General features: G+C 45.1%; 1 protein-coding gene across 2 annotated transcripts in view; it reads right to left on the bottom strand.

Annotated features, from left to right (window-relative positions):
* LOC307251680 (E3 ubiquitin-protein ligase DTX4-like) overlaps window positions 1-25,041 on the bottom strand; it is a 76,951-nt gene that overhangs the window by 9,316 nt on the left and 42,594 nt on the right. For both annotated transcript variants that reach the window (XM_080029071.1, XM_080029070.1), the window contains exon 5: window positions 11,148-11,209. In XM_080029071.1, coding sequence (XP_079885197.1) covers window positions 11,148-11,209 — 62 coding nt within the window. The remainder of the gene's footprint in view (window positions 1-11,147; window positions 11,210-25,041) is intronic.

Here is a 25,041-nt window from a genome sequence, read left to right as displayed (position 1 = left end):
GCGGGGATCGAACCTCCAACCCTTTGATCATCAGCTGACCCGCTCTACCAACTGAGCCACAGTCGCCCCAAAATAATTAGCAGCAAGATGCCTCCCTTATCAAACGAGGACTATCAAATACTCCTACAGAGGATTACAGCACTGGAAACAAAAGTGAATCGAATAGAAGTGAACGTGCAAGTGAATGGACTATGTGGGAACGACACCACTCTATCAGTGAATCGAAACAGTGGACAAGATCGAGCTAACGCACAGCTAACCCAGCAAGGCTACGAAGAAACCGAAGGACTGTGTTCAAGGCAGTGATAACTCTCCCTGGAATCATCTTGGTGCAAAGCCAAAGAGATTGGAAAAGGTAGGACGGATAACCGGCAGGGCCGAGCGCCATGAGATGACTGATCTGGACGGCTGGCCTGCATTACCACCTAGGCACAGTGCCTCCTCAACCCCCGTGCCCCGGAGGCCGCAGCCATGGATTGCTGCCAATGGGAGACGTAACAACAAATTTCCCCAGCAAACAAGTGTGCTAGTGTCAAATAGGTTCACCCCACTGTTACAAGTCCCTGGATTTCCCTCTGATGACCTGGATAACACAGCAGCTGCACACCGCAAGGTAAGGCCCGAAAGCCAAGAGCCACAGAGAGAGCTAACAACCGGGCTAACCAAGCTAACAATCGGGCCTGAAAATCTGATTGTTGGATACTTTTCTGTAAGAGATATGAAAAGCATGTTTAGTGTTGATACCAAAGTACTCTGCTATCCAAATGATATGGTATCTGACTTAGATAAAAGAATCCTGGACATTGCAGCTGCTCACACAACTAAAGAAAAGACGTAAAGAACATCATTCTGCACATCGGGTCAAATTATGTTGTAAAGCAGGAGTCTGAAATGTTGAAACAGGACTTTAGAGATCTCTTGAACACGGTCAGCTCACTGAAAGCAGAGGTGTTTATCAGTGGTCCTCTGCCACCAATCAGAAGAGGACCTGAGAAATTCACCAGATTGCTGGCACTGAGCACGTGGCTTTCAGCTGCGTGCCCCGACCACTCAGTGCATTTTATTGTCAATTTTAACACTTTCTGGAACCGCAGGCAGTTTTTTAAGACAGATGGACTCTGCCTAAATAAGACAGGATTAAAAGTATTCATATCAAATATGTTCTACGTCCTGCGCCACCCATCTGTTTGTGCCAAGGACAAGATACTGGAGAAAGCCAAAAAGATACTGGAGAAAGCCAAAACACAGCTTTGCAGAAGCGCCGAAGGACAACTGCCGGCCCCAGATAACAGCTCAGACCATGAGAGATATCAGGGCAGAGAGGAGGAGGCTCCACCCATCCCCGTCACCCCGGTACCCCTCAGGTCATCAACAAGCCGACCTCTCTCTCCTACTTTCTCTCCTACAACCACCCTTTCTTCATCCTCTCTTGAGCCGGAGTTCATGGAAATCGTATGTACTCCCCGCCCCTGTGAACGTCAATCCACTCCCCCTCAACTCGTCAATCTTAGCCACAGCGCGCGGCTCGTCACCCCTCCACGCACACCCCCTCTGATACGTCATCATCATCAGGCTCGGGAGACTTTGAATAGCCGTGTATCTGAATCGTGATGTGTAGAAAAACTTGCCTTGCCTTGCCTTGATGCTGATGTCAGCACTTGTTGATATGTGCCGGGCCGCGGCTACACAGGTATCTTCAACTCACAGGATAAGCCGGGACCCTGTTTCTCAAAGTGTATCTCAAGTAACAGGAAACTCTTAAATCCTGTAAATGTATCAAATCTGATAAGCATTCCTCTTCAGCCAGTGTGCTGAAATAAATCGGGCTGACAATGCTTCGAACACACTACATTTTGCTTTATTAAACATCGGATCCTTGGCAGGTAAAACATTTTTAACTAATGATCTAGGCATAATCTTAATTTTATGTTGTTAGACCAAGATAACAGCTCAGCTGTTCTCATAGAGTCCGCCCCCCCAAATTACAATTTTGTGAGTGAATCCAGAGTGCAGAAAAAAGGAGGGGGGGTTGCTATTTTGTTTAATGAATCTCTACAATGCAAAAAGATGTTTTATGGAAATTTTGATTCGTTTGAGTATGTGGCTCTCCATTTAAATTCAGCCTCTTGAGCTATTTACATCAATATCTATAGAGCTCCGAAATACTGCACAAGCTTTTTTGATGATTTTGCTGAGCTGCTATCTGTAATCTGTATTGAATTTGACTGTTTATTAATTGTGGGAGACTTAAATATTCATATTGACAAACCCGAGGACAGATGTGCGAAAGAACTGTGCTGTGTCCTTGAAAACTTTGGATTACAACAGCATGTGGACCAGCCTACACATAACAAAGGACACACTTTGGATCTTATCATTTCCAGGGGCATGAATATCTCAAAAGTGGGGGTGACTGATATGGGTCTCTCAGACCACTACTGTGTATTTTTTGAGAGTACAACTTCTGTGCACACAACTGATCAATCAAAAGTAATCAAAAAACGGTATATTACAGAAAATACCAGTGAAACATTTATTCAAGCCTTTTATTCAATACCCCCTCCCCCCTGTAACTCAGTTAATGAGCTTTTAGACAACTTTAACGCCAAAATTACAAGCGTTATAGATGCTATTGCACCCACTAAAATGAAGGTTGTCTCTAGTAAGAAAAGATCTCCCTGGAGAAATGCCCCGCAGGTCAGACTGGAAAAAAGAGAGTGCCGTAAAGCAAAGGTGGCGAAAAACTAATCTCCAGGTTCATTATGACATCTTCAAAGAGAAACTTTGCACTTTTAACTCAGAGCTGAAAAGTGCAAGGCAGTCTTTCTTTTCTGACATCATTACCAAAAACAACAACAATGCACGTGCCCTATTTGGCACTGTCGACAGATTAACAAACCCTCCTGTGCCAGTAGCATCTGAACATCTTTCCACAAGAGCCTGCAATGAATTTGCCTCCTTTTTCACAGACAAAATTCACAAAATTAGACAAGCGGTCATCGCATCAATACCAAGTTCAATATATGTGTTTTCCCTGTGCCCACTTAAAATCAATGCAAATAAAATGACAGAATTTTATCTGATCAACCACAAAAACCTGGAGGACATTATACAACACCTGAACTCCTCTTCCTGTTGCCTTGACATTGTGCCCACAGGCTTCTTTAAAACCGTTTTTAGCTGGCCTCAGATGTTCTACAAATTGTCAACATGTTCCTTCGCACTGGTGTATTCCCACAGGCCCTGAAAACAGCAGTCATTAAGCCACTCCTAAAAAAGAACAATTTAGATACATCACTCATGAACAATTATAGGCCCATATCTAACCTTCCTTTTCTAAGCAAAATCATTGAAAAAGTTGTTTATCAACAGCTAAATAACTACTTAGCAATGAATAACTGCTTTGATGTCTTCCAGTCAGGTTTTCGACAACACCACAGCACTGAGACCGCTCTGGTTAAGGTCCTCAATGACATCCACTTAAACACAGACAGTGGCAAAAGTTCTGTCGTAGTTTTACTTGATCTCAGTGCTGCTTTCGACATAGTTGACCACAACATATTACTAGATCGCCTTGCAAACTGGGTTGGACTTTCTGGAACTGTACTAAGCTGGTTGAATCCTACTTAAAGGACAGAGAATACTATGTGTCAATAGGCAATTTCACATCCGAGCGAACAAATATTGAATGTGGGGTTCCCCAAGGTTCCATTCTTGGGCCTCTTCTGTTTAACATCTACATGCTCCCACTAGCTCAGATTATTATATAAAAAATTGGATCACATCACCCCAGTTCTGAGGTCTTTACACTGGCTTCCTGTCACTCAAAGAATTTATTTCAAAATATTAATGTTAGTTTATAAAGCCCTAAATGGTCTAGGGCCAAAATATATTACCGATCTGCTGATACGTTATGAGCCGTCCAGAGCCCTTAGGTCGTCTGGGACAGGTCTACTTACAGTCCCCAGAGTTAGGACTAGACAAGGAGAAGCAGCGTTTAGTTTTTATGCACCAAATCTTTGGAACAGACTCCCAGAGAACTTGAGGTCTGCTGCAACTCTCAGCTCTTTTAAATCAAGTCTGAAGACTTTTCTGTTTCCATTTTAACCTGTAATTTTTAAATGTTATTCATTCGCTTTTAAATGTTTTATTCATTCGCTTTTCTAATGTGTATTGTGTATTTTAATCTTGCCCCTGTAAAGCACTTTGAATGGCCTTGTGTCTGAATTGTGCTATATAAATAAACTTGCCTTGTCTTGCCTTACTCTTACTTTAGGGTCAGGGGCCTGTTTCAGGAAGCGGGTTTTGAGGCAACTCAGAGTATGTTCGCTCTGAGTTAGTGGAAACTCTGGGTTTTCCGTTTCATGAAGCAGTTTTAGCGCAACTCAGAGTCCATCACTGCGGCAGCATATGCCGTGGGTCTAACCTGCTGGATAGGTGATTTGGCCGACTCTGAGTTTGTGTCACTTTATGCTGCAGCTCCGACTGAAGTGTCACAACGCGTCCCTATACAGTTTGAAGCAAAATCACTCCATAGAAATCTCCATTGGGATGTTTTTTTATCATTTCCTGATGATTTTACGCTTGATCGATAATCTATCTGATCAGTAGTTCTCAGCCCTTGTGTCGTTTATATAGGCAGCCACCTAACACCGTGAACATGCTCTACATTCAGATTCATAAAAGTATTTGTGCTGTATCTCTTTTTTAAAAATGTTTTCAAACATCTGTGCCACTGAACAGATCTGTGTCAGGTTGAAATGTAAAGCTGCGGCTGCACACGATCGTTACTGATAACTTGTGTGATCCCAAAGTCACAGATGAGCATCTTTAGATAGCCTAATATGAATTAAGTAATGATTTAAACTGTGAAATCCTTGCTGGGGAGCATGGATTTGTGTAAGGCTTTGGGGGGGAGTTAGGGACACAGGTGCGGACCAAGGGGTTTCTAAAAGTTATCCCCGGAGGGATAACCACTAAATCGCAACGCGACACTGGGAGGGGGCAGAAAACAAAAAGCACAAAGTTGTGCAGGGCCACACAGGCTACCTTTTAATAACAAAACTAAAGTGAGAACCAAACCACTGCTGCCAAGCAGCTGAACGAAAGACCAAAACTTGAACAATTATTTTTACTAACTCAGAGGGCACTCAGAGTGAACCTCTCACCATCGCATAGAGCAAACAATGAGCAGCACAGAGCAGTGGGGTCTCAGGGCAGATATAGCCTCTTCACACCTGGGCTCAATCAGCCAATCAGTGCACACACCTGATTGCAGTGAGTGAATCAGTCACCATTCTCACAGAGGCGAAACACTCCGTTTCCTCACAGGATCCCCCCTCTAAGGAACGGCACCTGACGTTCCCACAGGACCCCCAGGCTGGAGGCGGCGAAAGTCCCGGACCAGAGTTGGGTCCAAAATGTCCCTAGCTGGGACCCAGGCACGCTCCTCAGGCCCATATCCCTCCCAGTCCACCAGGTACTGAATCCCACGTCCCACACGTCGACTGTTCAATATCCGCCGAACCGTGTACGCTGGTTGACCCCCAACCAGCCTGGGTGGAGGCGGAGGCCTCTCTGGAGGTGCCAGTGGACTGGAGCGGACCGGCTTAAGGCGGGAAACATGAAACGAGGGGTGGATTCTCATTGACCGGGGAAGCAGAAGGCGAAAAGTGACAGGGTTAATCCTTCGAATGATCTTGAAGGGACCAACGAAACGTGGCGCCAATTTGCGAGACTCAACCCGCAATGGGAGATCCCTAGTGGAGAGCCACACCCTTTGACCAACCCGATAGTTTGGGGCTGGGCGGCGATGCTGGTCAGCATAGTGCTTCTGCCGTGCCACAGCCTGTTGAAGAGAAGCACGAACACGCCTCCAGGTAGCACGACACCGCTGGACAAACTGAGCCGCCGAAGGCACCCCTACCTCCCTCTCCTGTTCTGGGAACAACGGTGGCTGATATCCATACTGACACTCAAAAGGAGAGAGACCAGTGGATGCATTCTTTAAAGTGTTATAAGAATACTCAGCCCACACCAGTTGTTCGCTCCACGTGGTAGGATTGGAGGACACCAGGCAACGAAGTGTTCTCTCGAGTGTCTGATTGGTGCGCTCAGTCTGACCGTTGGTCTCGGGGTGAAACCCTGACGAGAGACTAGCCGAAGCACCCACAAGGGAACAAAATGCCTTCCAGAAACGGGAAGCAAACTGGGGACCTCGGTCAGACACAATGTCTTGGGGGAGGCCGTGGTAGCAAAAGACATGTTTGACTACAAGTCGGGCGGTCTCTAGGGCAGAAGGAAGCTTAGGAAGCGGGATGAAATGGGCTGCCTTTGAGAACCGATCTACTACGACCATAATGACAGTGAACCCTTTCGATGAGGGTAGTCCTGTAATAAAATCCAGGGCCACATGAGACCAAGGGCGTTTCGGGATAGGTAAGGACTGGAGCAGACCGGCAGGCGGCTGTTGTGACGTCTTGTTTTGGGCGCAAATGGTGCAAGCCGCCACAAACTCGCTCACATCTCTCGCCATCCGGGGCCACCAGAATCTCTGTTTGAGAAAACCCATAGTGCGACGAACACCAGGGTGATTGGTGAGGCGTGAAGAGTGACCCCACTGAAGAACTTGTGGTCGCACTCCTGCTGGAACATACCGACAGCCTGGGGGCCCCCCTCCTGGGTCGGGCTCCTGCTGTTGAGCCCCCTGAACCACTGTGTCAATCTCCCAGGTGATTGGGGCAAGGATGCGAGTGAGGGGCACAATGGTCTCTGGGGAACTGTCACGACCTGAACACTCATATCGTCGAGATAGGGCATCCGGCTTCAGATTCTTCGAACCTGGACGGTATGAAAGATTGAAATCAAACCTGTTGAAAAACAGGGCCCAGCGAGCTTGGCGAGGATTTAAGCGTTTGGCCTGCTGGATATATGCCAGATTCTTATGGTCTGTCCAGACCTGAAACGGATGCTCGGAACCTTCAAGCCAATGGCGCCACTCCTCCAGGGCCAACTTCACGGCCAGCAGCTCCTTGTTACCCACATCGTAATTTCTCTCGGCTGGTAGAAGACGCCGAGAGAAGAATGCGCAAGGGTGGAGCTTTTTGTCCTTTGGAGAACGTTGGGACAAAACCGCCCCCACTCCCACATCTGAGGCATCCACCTCGACAACAAATGGTATGGAGGGGTCTGGGTGAATCAGGACCGGTGCGGTGGTAAACTTTCTCTTAAGTTCCGTAAATGCCTTCTCAGCCCCTGGGGACCAATGAAATCGTGAAGGCGGCCCCTTTACCAGTGCAGAAATAGGGGCAGCAATCGAGCTAAAGCCCCTAATGAAGCGTCGATAAAAATTAGCGAACCCCAAAAAGCGCTGAACGTGTCTGACAGAGTCAGGTCGAGGCCAATCTTGCACCGCTTTGACCTTGCTTGGGTCCATTCTGACACTGCCCTGCTCCACAATGTACCCCAGAAACTTGACTGTGGGGGCATGGAAGACACATTTCTCCGCCTTGACAAAGAGTTGGTGCGCCAACAACCTCTGGAGAACCCTCTTAACATGAGACACATGCTCCAGATAGGACTTTGAAAAAATCAAAATGTCATCCAAATACACATAGACAAAATGTTCAAGCATCTCCCTGAGGACATCATTGACCAACGCCTGGAAAACTGCAGGAGCATTCGAAAGTCCAAAGGGCATGACCAGATATTCATAGTGCCCCCGTGAAGTGTTGAACGCCGTTTTCCACTCATCTCCCTCTCGTATGCGCACCAGATTATAGGCATTCCTAAGGTCCAATTTGGTAAAAAACGATGCACCCTGGAGTTGTTCAAATGCCGTGGACATGAGAGGGAGTGGGTAGCGATTTTTAACGGTGATGCTATTTAGGCCCCTGTAATCAATGCAGGGTCTAAGCCCCCCATCTTTCTTCCCCACAAAGAAAAACCCGGCTCCAGCTGGAGATGTAGAGGGGCGAATGAAACCTGCCGCTAAAGCCTCATCAATATAGCCCGCCATAGCTGATGTTTCAGGTTGTGATAACGAATACAGGCGGCCCCTGGGGGGCGTAGTGCCTGGGAGGAGATCGATGGAACAATCATACGGCCTATGCGGAGGAAGGGTGGAAGCCTTCTGTTTACTGAAGACCTCACTAAGTTCAACATACTCTACCGGAACCCCACTGGGAAGATTAGACACAGAAGACGAAGAGTTGGAAGGAGTCACGGGCTCGAGAGCCCCAAGAGTCAGGGGAACACTGGGGGTAGCACAGGTGAGGCCTAATGAACTGGGAGTTTTTGAGGCAGAGGAGGTGGTAGCAGCAGGAGGCCCCAGGCCCAAAGGTTGGAGTCGCACCGAGTCTGAGTCCCTCATGTGAGAAGCACAGTCTGGGCCCCAGCTCAGCACCTGCCCCGCCCTCCAATTGATGTGGGGGTTGTGTTCCTTGAGCCATGGGTGTCCCAGAATGAGGGGTAACTGAGGTGTGTCAATAAGAAAAAACTTAATCGCTTCCGTGTGATTGCCAATGCGAATGCAAATCGGGCAGGTGACCTTCTCAACCCTACCCCTACCCAACGGTCGCCCATCCACTGCGGTGATTGCAAGTGGACAAGGAAGATCAAAAATTGGTAGTTTGAGATTACGGGCCAGGGTTGAGTCCATAAAACTACCTGCTGCTCCTGAGTCGACAAATGCCGAAAAAGTGCGCCAGTCTCCATCCCAAAATAACTCAAAGGGCAAGTAAGTGTGATTATCCACACAAGGGGAAATATTAAGACTCGGCGAGGCCTCCCCACGGTCTGCAGAGTCTACTCGTTTCCCTGCATACCGGGTTTTTGCATTGAGGGGCACTGGCGAATGAAGTGACCTCCCCTGCCACAGTATAGACAAGCTCCACTGCTCATACGTTTCTGTTTCTCCGCAGAGGTAAGCCGTGTGCGTCCTATCTGCATGGGTTCATGGTCATCATTGCTAAGGGGCCCCTTAGGCAAGTTAGTTGTTTCACAAGAGATGCCGGACTCCTCCGACATAGGGCGGGGGTACCCCGGTTTTCTCTCCCTGTTGCGCTCACGAATTCTGTTGTCAATTCGAATGGCCAGTGATATTAAATCCTCAAGAGAATCCGGAACCTCACGGGAAGCTAGCTCATCCTTAACCCTCTCAGATAAGGCATTACCGAAAGTGGTCACTAGAGCCTCCCTGTTCCAACCTGACTCTGTAGCTAAAGTTCGGAATGGAATTGAAAATTCTGCAACGCTTGAAGAGCCCTGACGTAACCTAAGAAGGCGTTTGGCAGCTTCGTGGCCGCTTACATCATGGTCGAACACGTGCCTCATCTCTGCCATGAAGAGAGCAGAGTCAGCGCAGACCGGTGTCTGTTTATCCCACAAGGCTGTAGCCCATGCAAGGGCCTTGTCTGAAAGAAGGGATATTATATATGCGACCCGGGCTCGGTCTGTGCTAAACATAGAGGGTCGTAACTCAAACACTAAACTGCATTGGGTTATAAATCCCTTACACCTCCCTGGATGCCCGTCATAGCGGGCTGGGGTTGCCAGCTTGGTCTCCTGGACTACAAAAGGGTCATGGGGTGGAACTGGAGGTGCTTGTGCTTGGGTAGGGGCTGGCCCAGGTGGCTGTAAACGGGCCAGTATCTCCCGCAGCATGCAGTCCTGCGAGGCCTGTTGCTCCACAATGGCACGTAGCGTTTGATCGTGTGAGCCCAATAGGGCTCCTTGAGCCGAAATTGCCTGTCTATGGACCTCTAAACTGTCCCCAGCAGCACTAGTGGGGTCCGCTGTGCCCTGCATTGGGCTGCTCATTCTGTAAGGCTTTGGGGGGGAGTTAGGGACACAGGTGCGGACCAAGGGGTTTCTAAAAGTTATCCCCGGAGGGATAACCACTAAATCGCAACGCGACACTGGGAGGGGGCAGAAAACAAAAAGCACAAAGTTGTGCAGGGCCACACAGGCTACCTTTTAATAACAAAACTAAAGTGAGAACCAAACCACTGCTGCCAAGCAGCTGAACGAAAGACCAAAACTTGAACAATTATTTTTACTAACTCAGAGGGCACTCAGAGTGAACCTCTCACCATCGCATAGAGCAAACAATGAGCAGCACAGAGCAGTGGGGTCTCAGGGCAGATATAGCCTCTTCACACCTGGGCTCAATCAGCCAATCAGTGCACACACCTGATTGCAGTGAGTGAATCAGTCACCATTCTCACGGAGGCGAAACACTCCGTTTCCTCACAGATTTGGTTATAAATCCATGAAAATTGTCGCCTAATTTGTTCGACGTTAAAGTCCTTCACTACCCATTTAAAGTGCATCAGTCTGTTTCTTGCACAATATTTAAACTTGACTCCAGCATTTGAGGTAACACTACATGTTCTTTTTGTTTGTTTATTGTTTTGTTTTTGTAAAGCGCTCTGAGTGAGAGAAGAGCGCTATATAAATAAAATGTATTATTATTATTACATATTATACAGCGAATATAAAATACTGTCAGCAATTATGTGCCGCGCCAGCTCATACTTTTGCTGCTACTGATATGCGTAACTTTTTTAAATAGGCGTTTACTTCTCATACGGAAGCATAATGATTCTCTTGACAAAAGATGTTTTCCCCGTTTTCTTTCTGAATTGCCGAGGTGCTAGATCAGAGTTATGAGATAATATCCCTGTTAATAATTTTCCGTTCCATAATCCCGTTTTTTATTCATTAATAGTTCTTACTCTTGTGGGAGGAGTGGTGACGTAGAGATTTTTAAATTTTTTTTGAGAAGTGGATAAGTGGGAGGATCAAGCATTTGTTTCTCCTGTTTCCAAGGTGAATCATGTTATCAGCGATCCATGAAGATGGCTTTTACACACGCGCTCAACCCAGAGTGAACACGCTCAGAGTTGATTGATCCAACGCTGATCCACTGTTCTGAAACCAATAACCCAGAGATGCTCATCTCAGAGTTGGTCAACTCAGAGTGCAGGGTTGTCAACCCTGCTTCCTGAAACAGGCCTCTGGTGCCTCAAAATATTTATACTAAGATAATAATACTAAGAATTACATGTAGAGAAAGTATGTTTTGTAAACTAACTGCAAATTTGTATGCGGTCAGCTGCTGCCAGTGTGTGTCTGTGTGTTCTTACCAGCCAGTGCGGGGTGAACAGGACTGGATCCATTGAGATTCTTCACTGGGACAGTGGGCACACTGCAAGAAAAAGACAAATGATTTAGTTCAGTGTTTTCACCTACAGTCAAGTCAGACATGAGGAGCTTTGAAAATACTTGGGATGAAAACTGGAAAACTCCACCTAATAGATAGGCAAGGCAAGGCAAGGCAAGGCAAGGCAAGGCAAGGCAAGGCAAGGCAAGGCAAGGCAAGGCAAGGCAAGGCAAGGCAAGGCAAGGCAAGGCAAGGCAAGGCAAGGCAAGGCAAGGCAAGGCAAGGCAAGGCAAGGCAAGGCAAGGCAAGGCAAGGCAAGGCAAGGCAAGGCAAGTTTATTTCTAAAGCACATTTCAGACACAAGGCCATTCAAGGTGCTTTACAGATGCAAAAACAAAATACATCAAGTATAGAGCACACATTAAAAAAAAAAAGCGAATGAGAAACATGAATATAAATAAAACATAAAATAATTAAAACATTTAAAAAGAATAAAAATAAATAAAAATTTAAAATTACAGGTTAAAACGGAAACAGTAAAGTCTTCAGACCTGATTTAAAAGAGCCAAGTGTTGAAGCGGACCTCAAGTCCCCTGGAAGTTTATTCCAGAGCTTGGGTGCATTAAAACTGAAGGCTGACTCTCCCTGTCTAGTCCTTACTCTGGGGACTGTCAGTAGCCCAGTGTCAGACGATCTGAGAGCTCTGACTGGTTTGTATGGGATCAGCAGGTCAGCGATGTATTTGGGGCCTAAACCATTTAGGGCTTTATAGACCAACATCAATATTTTAAAATCAATTCTTTGAGTGACAGGAAGCCAGTGTAAAGACCTAAGAACTGGGGTAATGTGATCCACTTTTTTGGTCCTAGTGAGGACTCGAGCAGCAGCGTTTTTAATTAGCTGAAGCTGTCTGATTGATTTTTTAGGAAGGCCTGCAAAGACACTATTACAGTAGTCAAGTCTACTAAAAATAAATGCATGGACAAGTTTTTTTAAGTCCTGCTGAGACAGTAGCCCTTTAATTCTTGATATATTTTTAAGGTGGTAGTAGGCTGACTTAGTAATTGATTTAATGTGTGTTTTGAAATTCAAGTCTGAATCTATGACTACTCCAAGATTTCTAGCTTGGTGTGTGCTTTCTAACATAACAGATTTAAGCTGTGCGCTGACTTTTAATTGTTCATCCCTGTTACCAAAGACAATGACTTCAGTTTTGTCGTTGTTTAATTGAAGAAAGTTTTGGCACATCCAGTCATTGATTTGTTCAATGCACTTACTTATGCCTCGTTTCCACCGAGTAGAGCGGGTCGGATCGGAGCGGTTCGGTCCGGGTAGTTTGGCTTTTCATTTGCCAAAAGTTGGGTAGGGTACGGTTTAAGCGCACCTAACCGCTCTGAGCCGCTCCCGATCTCAGTACTCCTCCGTAGGGGTACTAGCCGCCTGAAAGCGGGCCGAAACGGCGGAGACGTCATTTGATTGGTCGAAATAATCATTTCCGCCATGTGTAGTCATCTCGGCAAGAGTGAAGAGAGTCTTGTGTATTGGCGAAAATGTGAGCACAGCAATGTTTATTGTGTGGTGTTTTTCCTCGTCAATAAATTAATCAGTTGGTTACACTGTGTCCCACTAGTCACGTAGCTGCCGCAGCCAGCGCTGTTCTCTCACTGTCTCTATCAGTTGCAACTTGCACCGATCCGTCTCTGTGTGTTTTCGCCATAGATAGTATAGGCTAGTAAATACACGCTCACAACAACACGGGGGGGATAAATAAAGAAACGGCTGGTTTGACCAAGCAAAAACGAGAGATCGCTGGCTTGTGAGCGCGGCACTGTTTATTGTGTGGAGATTTTCCTCGTCATTAAATGAATCAGTTGGCTACACTGTGTCCCACTGCTACGATGTCACGTAGCTGCCGCAGCCAGCGCTGTTCTCTCACTGTCTCTATAAGTTGCAACTTGCACCGAGCCGTCTCTGTGCTCACAACAACACGGGGGGAATAAATAAAGAAGCGGCTGGTTTGACCAAGCAAAAACGAGAGACCGCTGGCTTGACCACAGTTGTTCCACAGCCCGATAGTTTAACCCACATTCTGGCGGCGGCTATCGCAGTCCAGCCTAAACCCTGCCCCACTAGTAAGGGTAGGGTCCGCGGTGGAAACAACACCGAGATTCTTAAAAGTGAGCTGTCCCGCTCTGATCCGACCCGCTCTACTCGGTGGAAACGAGGCATTAGTGCTTGGATCGGACTGTGGTCTCCTGGTGATATGGTTATGTAAATTTGTGTGTCGTCTGCATAATTATGGTAACATAATTTGTTCTTGTTCATAATCTGAGCTAGTGGGAGCATGTAGATGTTAAACAGAAGAGGCCCAAGAATGGAACCTTGGGGGACCCCGCATGTAATATTTGTTCTCTCGGATGTGAAATTGCCTATTGATACATAGTAGTCTCTGTCCTTTAAGTAAGATTCAAATCATACTCACTTAACATAGCAGATGACATGTCATTTTCACACTAAGAGGTCTCAGTTACAGAAATAAAGAAATTGACACAAGAACTAACAACTGCAACAACAAAAAAAGAGAAAAATAGCAGGCTCCCCTTAAGTGTCCTTCCAGATCAGAACCTGAATAACACCACAGATTTCAATTTAAAAGTGAAAGATCTCCCTCTGGTTTTTGCACTTCCTTTTCCTTCTCCTCTGTTTGTATGTCTGTGTCAATAACTCCGTCCGGCTCTGTGAGCGTGTGTGTGTGTGTGTGTGTGTGTGTGTTTGTTTTTATAATCCACCTGCTCAGTAAGGTCAAAGAGAATGATGTCACACAGCTAGTAGAGTTCTTCAAGATAATGAATGGTAAAATTAATAACCTTCTGCTGAGGGTTTTTAATAAATCATTTGAGGAGTCTAGGCTCCCGGAAACTCTATATAGAGCACAACATCTACAAATGGAGAGCTTTAAGAGTGACTGAACATCTGCCTAGAAGTGGACTTCCTTCAAAAATATCCACAAGCGCCACAAAAAAAAAGATTTTTTTTTGGTAAAGGCCAACCTAAGCATTACATCTGAAGATTTGCAGATCATTTGCCCTCATCATTCTTCACTTGGGAGAAGGTTCTTTTGGTGGTGTTGCGTTTTTGCCCAAACATGGCGGTTTTGGTTATGACCAAACAGTTACATTTTGGACTAATCTGTCCACAGAATAGACTTCAAGAAGACTTCAGGTATCTCCAGGTGCTCTCTGGCAAAGTTGTGACAAGCAGTTTTGTTCTTTTTTGAGAGCAGAGGCTTCTTCATTAACCCTCTCATGAAGAGCCATATGGACTGGGTTTTCTTGTTATTGTGGAACCATGCACATCTGTCCCAGATGCTGCAAGAGAGGTCTGCAAATCACTAGATGTAATGTTTGGTTTGGCTTTTAACTGAAAAATCACTTTTCTTGTGGCGCTTGTGGATATTTTTGAAGAAAGTCCACTTCTAGGCAGATGTTCAGTCACTCTTAGAACTCTGCATTTGTAGATAATTTTCCTCATGGTGGAGCGAAACTTTTTTTAAATTAATTTATGGCTGTCCCCAGACAAATGTGCAACATCACAACTCTATTCCTGAGATCCACTGAGATTTTCCTTCCCTTTTGGCATGTCTGACCTGTGTGGGTTCACTTTGGTGAGCCTAAAGTGACCTGGTTTTATCTAGTGCCGCACACATTCTTCCCTAAAGATTTCTCATTACATTGGTCCATTTCATCACTCAATTTGGCCCACCTGATTGTGTTTACCTGCTCGATAGGGCTGTCGTGGTGAAGGAATACCCCCTGCGGTGACTCAGGGTGGCTCAACAGTGCGGTATGCGATATAATGGCTCCACTCCTTTTTTAGGCCTAATTATATATTTATTATTATATTTTAGAGCTGCAACGATTAATCGACAAATCGATTATTAATCGATTAATAAAATAATCAGCAACTATTTTGATAATCGATTAATCGTTTCGAGTAATTTTTTAATACAAAATTTCCAAATTCTCTGATTTCAGCTTCTCAAATGTGAATATTTTCTGGTTTCTATAATCCTATTATGACAGTAAACTGAAATATCTGTGTGTTTTGGACATAACAATACATTTGAGGACGTCAACATGGGCTTTGGAAAATGTATCAACATTTTTCACCATTTTCTGACATTTTACGGACCAAAACACTAATCGATTAATAATCGATTAATCGAGAAAATAATCGACAGATTAATCGATTATCAAAATAATCGTTAGTTGCAGCCATATTATATTTATATATAAAAAAAAACTGGTATTGATGAAAATGAAATAATAATGGTTAAAATAAATAAAATTCCAAAAGGCTCAAGGGGTTCACATACTTTCAAGCAGCACTGTACTCCCTAAAAGTGCGAGCAAACATATTTCTCTCTGTGTGGTGTGGATACAGCTCCCTCTATGGGCCACCAATGATTAAGACTCCAGAGAGGTTGGAGTTTCCAACCTGTTGGTGAACTTAACAGGTGCCAACACATTTCTGCTTGTCTGTTCTTATCACTCGTCCTAGAATACTCATACTTTCTCCGTAACAGTCTGCGCAGACTTCACCCCTTTCCCACAACACACTAACACCCCCCCTCCCCCTAAAAAAAATCATTGGTTCTCTTTGTCTCGTTCCAATAATCCCCCACTGGAGAGATAGAGCAAACATTCTTCACCGCATCTCCCCTCAGGACCGTCAATATTTGCTTTTACTCTGTGCGTGTGTGAGAGAGAAAGGACAATGTGTGTGTGTGTTTGTGCATTTGTTAGATACCTTCCCAGTCTGAGTCTGGCATCTCCGTGTGTGTGTGTGTGTGTGTGTGTGTGTGTGTGTGTGTGTGTGTGTGTGTGTGTGTGTGTGTGTGTGTGTGTGTGTGTGTGTGTGTGTGTGTGTGTGTGTGTGTGTGTGTGTGTTTTGGCCTGATTTCTTACACCAATGTGTGATCAATCTTTGACAGTTTGCTGACTAATTTCTTTGTCTTGTACCCCCCCAAGATGTATGTGTGTAGACGGCTGTCTACACACATACACACATTTATATAACTATATCTCCACACCCCTGCCTCCCTCATAGCACTCGTAGTGGTGACTGTCTGGGGGTTTGGCAACAACGCTTACTGAACCAGTACCATTGTATGATTCTATCTCATTTGGAAGAAAATATACTTATTATGATAATGCTGAAAGTAGATTAGCACTGGCATCTACATGATGGGATATTCCCACACATCCAGCCCCCCCCCCCCTGAAAATCCACCCTAATGAATGCTATGAGGCTAAGCTTGTGAGGACTATTCACCAGATAGGAGAGGTGTTTTTAAAATCTACACAGGAAGGGGAGCCAGAGATCAAAAACAATGACAACTCATGAAAACAGATCAAATATGTATAAAAACAGAGGAGCAAAGGAGATACATAGGAAGAGAATCTAGGCTACGTAGAATATAGGGCTGAGCTGAGATAGGGGGAAGGAAGGAGAAGAGAGTAGAGAAATAGTGGAGGCTCAGCAGCATTGTAGTGCTAATGCGACCCAGGCTGGGCTGATCCAACAAAGGTTACTGTGGAGACCAACAATGAGGCTGTGAGGGGCCCAGACTGCCCCAGACGCCACGGGACAGGAGGGAGGGGGGCAGGGAACAAGAGACGGGGTACTGCTGGAAATCTACATCTCAAAAACCATCTGACCTTTCAATTGAATATGTGAAACACTCCTGTTTTTTAAGTCAGTGCTAAATATGCATCACTTTTCTTTACAGGCTCTGTGCAGACCTCTTCACCAAAAAATAAGGAAACCAAAACAAACGGGTCAGCTTCTATGAAATAGTTTTGATAACTACGTCCTCATGCAACGCTGGAAATGGTTGCTTTCCGGTTGCAGTTGTGTAGAATTTGTTTGCAGAAGTTGAGTTGTGGCTGGAAGCTGATAAGAATCAGCCTCTGTAGGTAAATTACCAACATCCCCCCCCCCCTCATTATGACTGTAAAGCATGACCAAGTCTTATCAGTCAACACTTTATGTGTTAAAAGTGGACTCAGCAATTCTGGAGAATGCTAGCTGTCAAAATCTATTCAGTCAAAATCTGTGAATATATCGTCACGGTACACTAGCTGTCCATACTGTGTATTAGGCTGTCACCTTTTCCAAAAATTAAGTTCAAACTAATTTCGAATGTCCCTAATAATTCAAATATATCCCCAGAGTGTTCTGTCCGAGCCTGGCCCGTTCTATAAACCGTATTTTTTAAATGCCCAAGCCTGGTTTTAACCCCTAGTTTTTTTAATAAGTTAGCCACTAGAATACTCCCATATTATGCAAAATGCACTTTTTCAATGTTTTTTAACATAAATATGGGTCCACGGTGTGCCTAGAGACTGCCAAAGTATCAACAAAAGAAAAACTCTCTCCTTTTCTCACCCTCACCCTTTCTGAAAACCTGTAAAAAAATCTGATGTTATTACATAGCCTAGGCTCTGTGAACTGGTGTTAGAAAGGGTATCTTAACAAAAGGGGACCAACGAAGCTAGCAACAGGCCCATTTGTAGAGCCCAGGCTTTGTATTAATACTGGATTTTTTTTGTGCATACACAGTAGGGCTGTCACTTCTTATTCAAAGTCTGAATATTCGTTCGAAGGTTGGGTGAAAGATCATGAGATATTATTATTATTAAATCAAAGAGTCTAAACAATGATACAAGTAGATTCACCACCAAAAATGTGTTTGCTGGATATGCTCTTTGTTCAAAGCATCTTTGCATTTGGTCCCTATTCACTTCAGTTGATACAAACTCCGAGTGAATTAAAAGCACACAAGTCATTGCACGACGGCTTAAACAGCATACGAAGTTGGAACATTTGAGCTCAGATAAAGTGTGAGAGAGTATAAAAGAGGGATGCCAGGGAAGAGGAGGAAGAGGTGAAGTGCTAGAGAATGATTAGAACAGAAGCAGGAGTTCAAGGGTAGTGGGGGAGAAGAGCCAGGGTTCAGGCTGAAAGGAGAGCAGTGGGGGAGGAGAGGAGGTAAAGCTGGCAGGGTCTACTGGATATGCACATGTCCAACTTCTGACCATAGTGAGTCCAACTTTTAGATTAAATGACCTAAAATTTAAATCCTGACTCTATTTAGATGCTTACTATTATGCAACTAACTCCCCAAATGACATTGTTAGAAGACTTCTGCTCCATGCATAGCGCTGTATTCATCACATAGCTTTAGAGAGAGGGAGGTACTGCTGACCCATGGCCTCCCCCACAATACCACAATTCATGGTCTACAGATGCCACTTAACAGATGGACAACACACAAAAGGCTCAGCTGACTTTTGACACAAACACACCAATGGCACGTAGACATGCGCACACACACACATCAATGGCAGAGACATGCACACACACTCACACAAAAACATTGACAGACATGTATTCCATAGGAATCAGAACAAAGTTACAAGGTCAGTTGAATGGTTATAACTTCAATTTGCCATTCTTCCATTTTTCCTGAAGTATCTTTGTATTCCAATTCATCCACATTTATTGTTGTTACTTAACATGCATTCCATGAAATGTTTCACAATTTCCTGTTTGTGCTGCCGAAACACCACTGTTGAATATCATTAGTCTTCACTCTCTTCTGGATGTCACCTTCAAGCAACATCACTTTCCCTTCTGTTCAGTGCATTTTGGTCAACACTCCAAAAACATCTTTAAAAGCCTCTAAATGCTAAAAAGGTCTATTAGTCAAACATAACCAGAACAGGATTGATTGTGGATTTGAACCTCAACCGTACAAGGTAACCGATGCATGACTCATTTCAACACTGACATGCATAACCCTTGTGATGGCAGTTACGAGGCTTGTATGTATGCATGTGGGCATGTTTGTATGTATTTAGCATGCCCAGGCGTGTGTATGTTTGTGCATGTCTGAACATGAAGCAGGACTCATAAGAAAATGTCAATGCGTTGATGAGAATATGTCAAGAGCATCTCTCCTGCAGGTCTGTACACACCTGAACAGTGTCTGTGATTGCAAAAATAATTCCCTGAAAATGCTGCCTTTAAATTATTTTCAACTTTAACCTCTAATAGCAATATTAACAACATTTAGGGCTGACCAAGCCCCAACCACAGCGAGTTCTACCATCATCCAATGCGGAAGTGACAAATAATTCGGTTCATCGAGTTGCCACGAGGTGGTACCAAAACAGAGCAATTTTTCAGACTCCCATGTTAAATAGGCCCTTTTCACAGCATTAATAAACCTATTTACGGCCTGGTCCAAAAAAACATTCTAGTCTGTATATTTAGGTCATATCTCTATGACAACACTGAGGGGGGTGAATTTTTTTGGAGCAAAGGTGCTGTAAATGTAATGGTGCTTTTAGCTAACTTCCTTAGTTAGTTACTGCAGTTAGCAGTCCCCTCCCTCGTCCCTACATCATCACATTAATGCACTACGGTCGTCAAGCAGCGAGGGTAACTGAGGTCAGCCCGGATGCTACATCAATTTTATATACTATCTATGGGGCTGACCCAAAATAGTCGACTATTTGACGATTTAATGGGAGGAGCCTGACAATCTCACAGACGAATAGTCACAAAATGTGTTTATGAAACAAAGGATCATTCTATTTTGGCTGGTGGTGCTGATCCGTCTGATTGTACATGGGATTGCCGGGTTTCACCCAATAAATCTTCATACGCTAATCACATATTGTGGTAAAAATATCTTAGCCTTTTAATATTACCGTTAATAAAAACTTTGAATAAATCTCCTTTAGTGGCCTTTACACTTTGCGCTTCACACTCCGCCATGTAGGCCTACAGTGCAGCCAATGGCACAAAGCTCACGGACACATACATAGTGTTATCCTGTGTGATCGCAGCACCCGTAATTCTGTACCAAAAAAACTCCTAGGTCACCAGCTGTTGGCCTGTGCTGCCATTTTTGATAACTTTAAATCATCCTCAAATTATACCCTGGTACACAGTATTACCTTCTTGTAATTGCGTTGGCCCTAAGATCTTTTTTTCCCTTCTATTGACTACTTCAGCTGTAGCCTTTTGTTTTAGTTTCTCGCCTAACACTACATTTTACAAGATCACATTGAACTTATCACGATGAGCTATCTCTGCCAAATTGTCATTTTAAACAGCAGCACTTGAACACATCACCATCTAATGTGCCACTTTTTTCCTCTTCTATTTATCCGAGAGGCTGTCAGTGCACTGCCCTTTTTAGTCAGGTTCTTTATTTGACAAATTAAGGGTATATCACTCACAGGAGTTTTGTTATCCGTCAGCTTCTTGGCCCGAACTGTAGTTGGGAGCGTGCTGATCTCTCGAAGCAAGTGTCCTTATTTTGGCTCGGCTGAGGTAAATAGCTTTAGCTGCCAGTTCAACTTTGCGTTAATGTCTTTACTTTGATCCGACGGTACACTCATCCCGGTAGGGGAGAACGGGGTTATATGTCACATGGGTTGGTTGTCACAATCGTTATATTTCGGAACCAGAAGGCGCCGCTTGTTAAATTTTGGTATGTAAAGATCCAGAATTGGGATCAGAGGTCACCTACATAGTCTTCCTTGGAGTTAGACTGCTGAATTTGAGGTGAGAGGACTGTTTGTGTTTTTCATGTCAAATTGAAAATATTTAGCTCCTCAGTATTTTTCTTCTAGGCTTTTACACAATGGGTTTAAAACAAAACACTTGTTACCCTAAAAAAGTGTGAAGGGTAAGCTATAGCTTAGATTGTTGTTAGCAAGCTACTTAGTTGTCAGATGGTTGTTGGCCTTGATGCTAGTAAGAAATTCCAGTTGGGGTTGGTCGTCACATTTTTTGGGGGGTTGGTTGTCACATGTTATCCAAAGGGTGCAACCAGGAACGGAACCCAATAACAAAAGAACATGTCAAGCTGTATCTTCACTGACACCCCAGAGAAGGAAAGAATAGAGCAGGAAAAGGCAGCTAGCATTCGAAAGAGAAAAAGGGCCACAAAATCAAAACGACCCAGTGCATCCCAAACTAGACCAGTTGCCAAGGCTACTGCACCCCAGTGCACTCCACACACCAGCTGGGGAAGAAGAAACACAAGAGAAAGAGACAGGAGGAGGAATCCTCATCAGATGAAGAGGATAGTTTGTGTTTGGTTTGTATAGAAACGTTCTCCAGCAGCCGTTCAGGGGAAGTAAGGGAAAAGTGTTGTATGTGCAACCAGTGGGCACACAAGCTTCGCTTAGTTATGCCTCATTTCCACCGAGTAGAGCGGGTCGGATCGGAGCGGCTCAGAGCGGGACAGCTCACTTTTAAGAATCTCGGTGTTGTTTCCACCGCGGACCCTACCTTTACTGGTAGGGCGGGGTTTATGACCCTACCCTTACTGGTAGGGCGGGGTTTAGGCTGGATTGCGATATCCGCCGCCAGAATATGGGTCAAACTATAGGGTTGTGGAACAACTGTGGTCAAGCCAGCGGTCTCTCGTTTTTGCTTGGTCAAACCAGCCGCTTCTTTATTTATTCCCCCCGTGTTGTTGTGAGCACAGAGACTGCTCGGTGAAACTGATAGACAGTGAGCGAACAGCGCTGGCTACGTGACATCGTAGCAGTGGGACACAGTGTAGCCAACTGATTATTTTAATGACGAGGAAAAACACCACACAATAAACAGTGCCGCGCTCACATTTTCGCCAAAACAAGACTCTTCACTCTAGCCGAGGTGACTACACACGGCGGAAATGATTCTTTCGACCAACTGTGGTCAAGCCAGCGGTCTCTCGTTTTTGCTTGGTCAAACCAGCCGCTTTATTTATTTATTCCCCCCGTGTTGTGAGCGTGTATTTAGCCTAAAACTATCTAGGCTATGGCGTAAACACAGAGACGGCTCGGTGCAACTCAGTGAGCAAACAGTGCTGGCTGCGGCAGCTACGTAGCAGTGGGACACGTAACTAAACCAACTGATTATTAATGACGAGGAAAAACACCAAACAATAAACAGTGCTGTGCTCACATTTTCACCAAAACACAGACTCTCTTCACTCTTGCCGAGATGAATACACATGGCGGAAATGATTCTTTCGACCAACCAATCAAATGACGGCAGCGTGTAGCTCTGCATTTTCGGTCCGCTTTCAGGCGGCTAGTACCCCTACGGAGGAGTACTGAGATCTGGAGCGGCTCAGAGCGGTTAGGTGCGCTTAAACCGTACCCTACCCAACTTTTTACAAATGAAAAGCCAAACTACCCGGACCGAACCGCTCCGATCCGACCCGCTCTACTCGGTGGAAATGAGGCATTAGAGTGAGCAGACCCTACATTTGCCATCACTGTAACTCAGATAGTGAATGTTTGTAGCCTAGTTGAGTAGGCTATTATTGTTAGACCTATTTGTTTTGTTGTCTATATCGTTACATGGGCTGGTCTTAATATGGATTTTCTGTTTGTTTATTCCTTGCTCATCTTGTGTTAAGATGCATTAAGTAACCTCAACCGCTCCACTTGTTCTCTTTGGCCCCTCCCCTACGGTCCCTCCCTGACACACTCTATACCAACAAAGTTGTGCCAAAGTGAATGGACAGTCCCGACAGCCAATAAGAACAGAGAATCGGAGCCTCGCTCTGATTGGTAAAAGTGTACAGCTCATGTTAACTTTGACCAATCAGAAATCATGTACCCCAGCTTTAAAATGTCATGTACTAAAAATAGTGTTTTTTGTGTAACCTAGAGAAAAAAATCGTCCTACCACTCAGAATCAAACATGGATCATCAACTTTAGGCCCTTTCCCACCGCCGCGCGGCAACGCCGCTGCCTCCATTCATTTCAATGAGGGAAGGGCGGCTGAGGGGAGGCGGTTACAGCCGCGGCGGTTGGACCAGGAAGCGGTTGCCGCCGACGTGAGCGCACACAGATTTTGCCCAACCGCTCAGCTTTCCCCGTGTTGAAACTTCCAGCGGCAGCCGCCCAGCGGTAAGACGGTTATACAAGGCATCGTTGCAAACTGAGTATCCAGACCTAAACAACACGGCTCAACCATGTATTAACTCAATGTTAAAGTGTCTGTCATTTTAAAAAGATTTAATATATATTCTATGTTAAACACAAACACGTGGAACCAGCGATTGAAGCCAATTTTCTAGGGGAATTATTTTTTAGACGGAACTGTATTTTTTCTCTGTACTTTTATTCTTCATAAAAGCTCATATAGAGAGACTATAACATCGTTATACGAGAGAGAAAGCGAGAAATAAGCGTGGTTGACTTCTAGTCGGGCTATCCCAACGATACGATCACCGAAGCATCTCGCTGTCATTGCCGCCGAGGCAGCAGCCGCTTCTAAAAACGCCGGGCTCACCGGTGGAGTCCTCCGGCAAGGAGGCGGTTGAGAGGGCGGTTGCCGCGCGGCGGTGGGAAAGGGCCTTAAGTGTCATCCACTGAGCCATCATGGCTTAAATTTGCTACATGTTGTATGAATTTTCCATATGGTATAATGCACAAGGCAGCAGATTGACCTACTCAAGATGGCGCGGCGGTGGGCTGTCAGCCGACTGGAGCTCAACAGCGCCGTGGCGTATCTAGTGTTCTATATATATCTATGAGTGCATATATAACTGGACAGTTGGAGCAGTAACGGAGCAGAGAGACGGTGCAGCAGAACTAGTGGATGCTCAAACACTGACTAAAGTAAAAACCTCTCAGCTCCTCTGAACTAGGGATGTGAACAATGTGTCGATTCTCGGCTCGATTTTCGACACGTGCTCAAGACGACTCGAAAAATAGAAATCGATAAATCGGGTGTTTCACTTTATTAGATGTTTTGGGCACATCGGAGACGTCCGTCATGCGAGTTCACGAGTGGTCGCGAGCGCGCGCTGCAGGTCCGGTGTGTGTGGGTCAACAGTGCAGTGCAACATATGCAGCATAAAGTTAAATTAACATCACGGTCGTAGACGAATATTAAAACGTAATGCTTTATATGTTGCACTGCACTGTTGACCCGGGCCACACCAGATGTAAATCACCTTCACTCAAAGCCTCCGCCCGAGCAAAGCAGCGAGTAGCGCTGTGACGGTGACTATCACCGGGAGACCTCGCAAGGCGCCGTGCAGAAAAACTCTGTGGTTTGATGGATAACATGATAACGTCAACGGGAACGGCTTCCGCTATCTGTTTTTATGTACACAGATCCATGTCTGCAAGCTGACAGCGCGACTGAAGGGACTGTACAGTGAGCCGTCTCCCTAGTTTCTGTTTTCAGCCGAGTAAGTTACATTCACCTCCGACGCATGGACAGCGTTTTTAAAATTAAAGCCTCTCATTTTATTATCAAAAAGGCTTTGATGCAGATGAAGTCTGAACACACACAGCGGGCGACAGCAGTGTTTTTTTAAAGGAACAGTTTATCAGCACCACAACTACGTGCTGCCGCAAAAAAAGGCACACTGCCCTTTTTTTCTTTTTTTTTAATGGCACAGTAAATCGATCGATTTGTCGATTCATGCCTCCGACACGTCGACACGCAAACAATGAGTCGTTTAACATCCCTACTCTGAACTAGTGGACGCTCACACACTCACTAAAGTGAAACCTCTCATCTCTGCTGCCGTGGCAGAGCGAAGAAGGATCGGACAGGCAGCTGGTGGAATTCAGACTAAACGCCAACTAACTACAAAAACACCTGTAGCATGGGCCGCACACATGGCTGCACCACTATAACACACACACTGACCAATACATTTGATAACAAAATGTTTTTGTTGAAAATACTGGAATACAGATTTTATCTACACGCCCAGGGTCTCAATCTTCCTGGACCGGCTGCCAAAGTAAAGCCTTTGTGTAGGAAACACTGG

Source organism: Ammodytes marinus (genome assembly GCF_949987685.1).
Source record: "Ammodytes marinus genome assembly, chromosome: 6".
NCBI classification, from domain to species: domain Eukaryota; kingdom Metazoa; phylum Chordata; class Actinopteri; order Uranoscopiformes; family Ammodytidae; genus Ammodytes; species Ammodytes marinus.
Note: the sequence above shows the minus strand (reverse complement) of the source record. Positions and strands in the feature narration are given on the sequence as shown.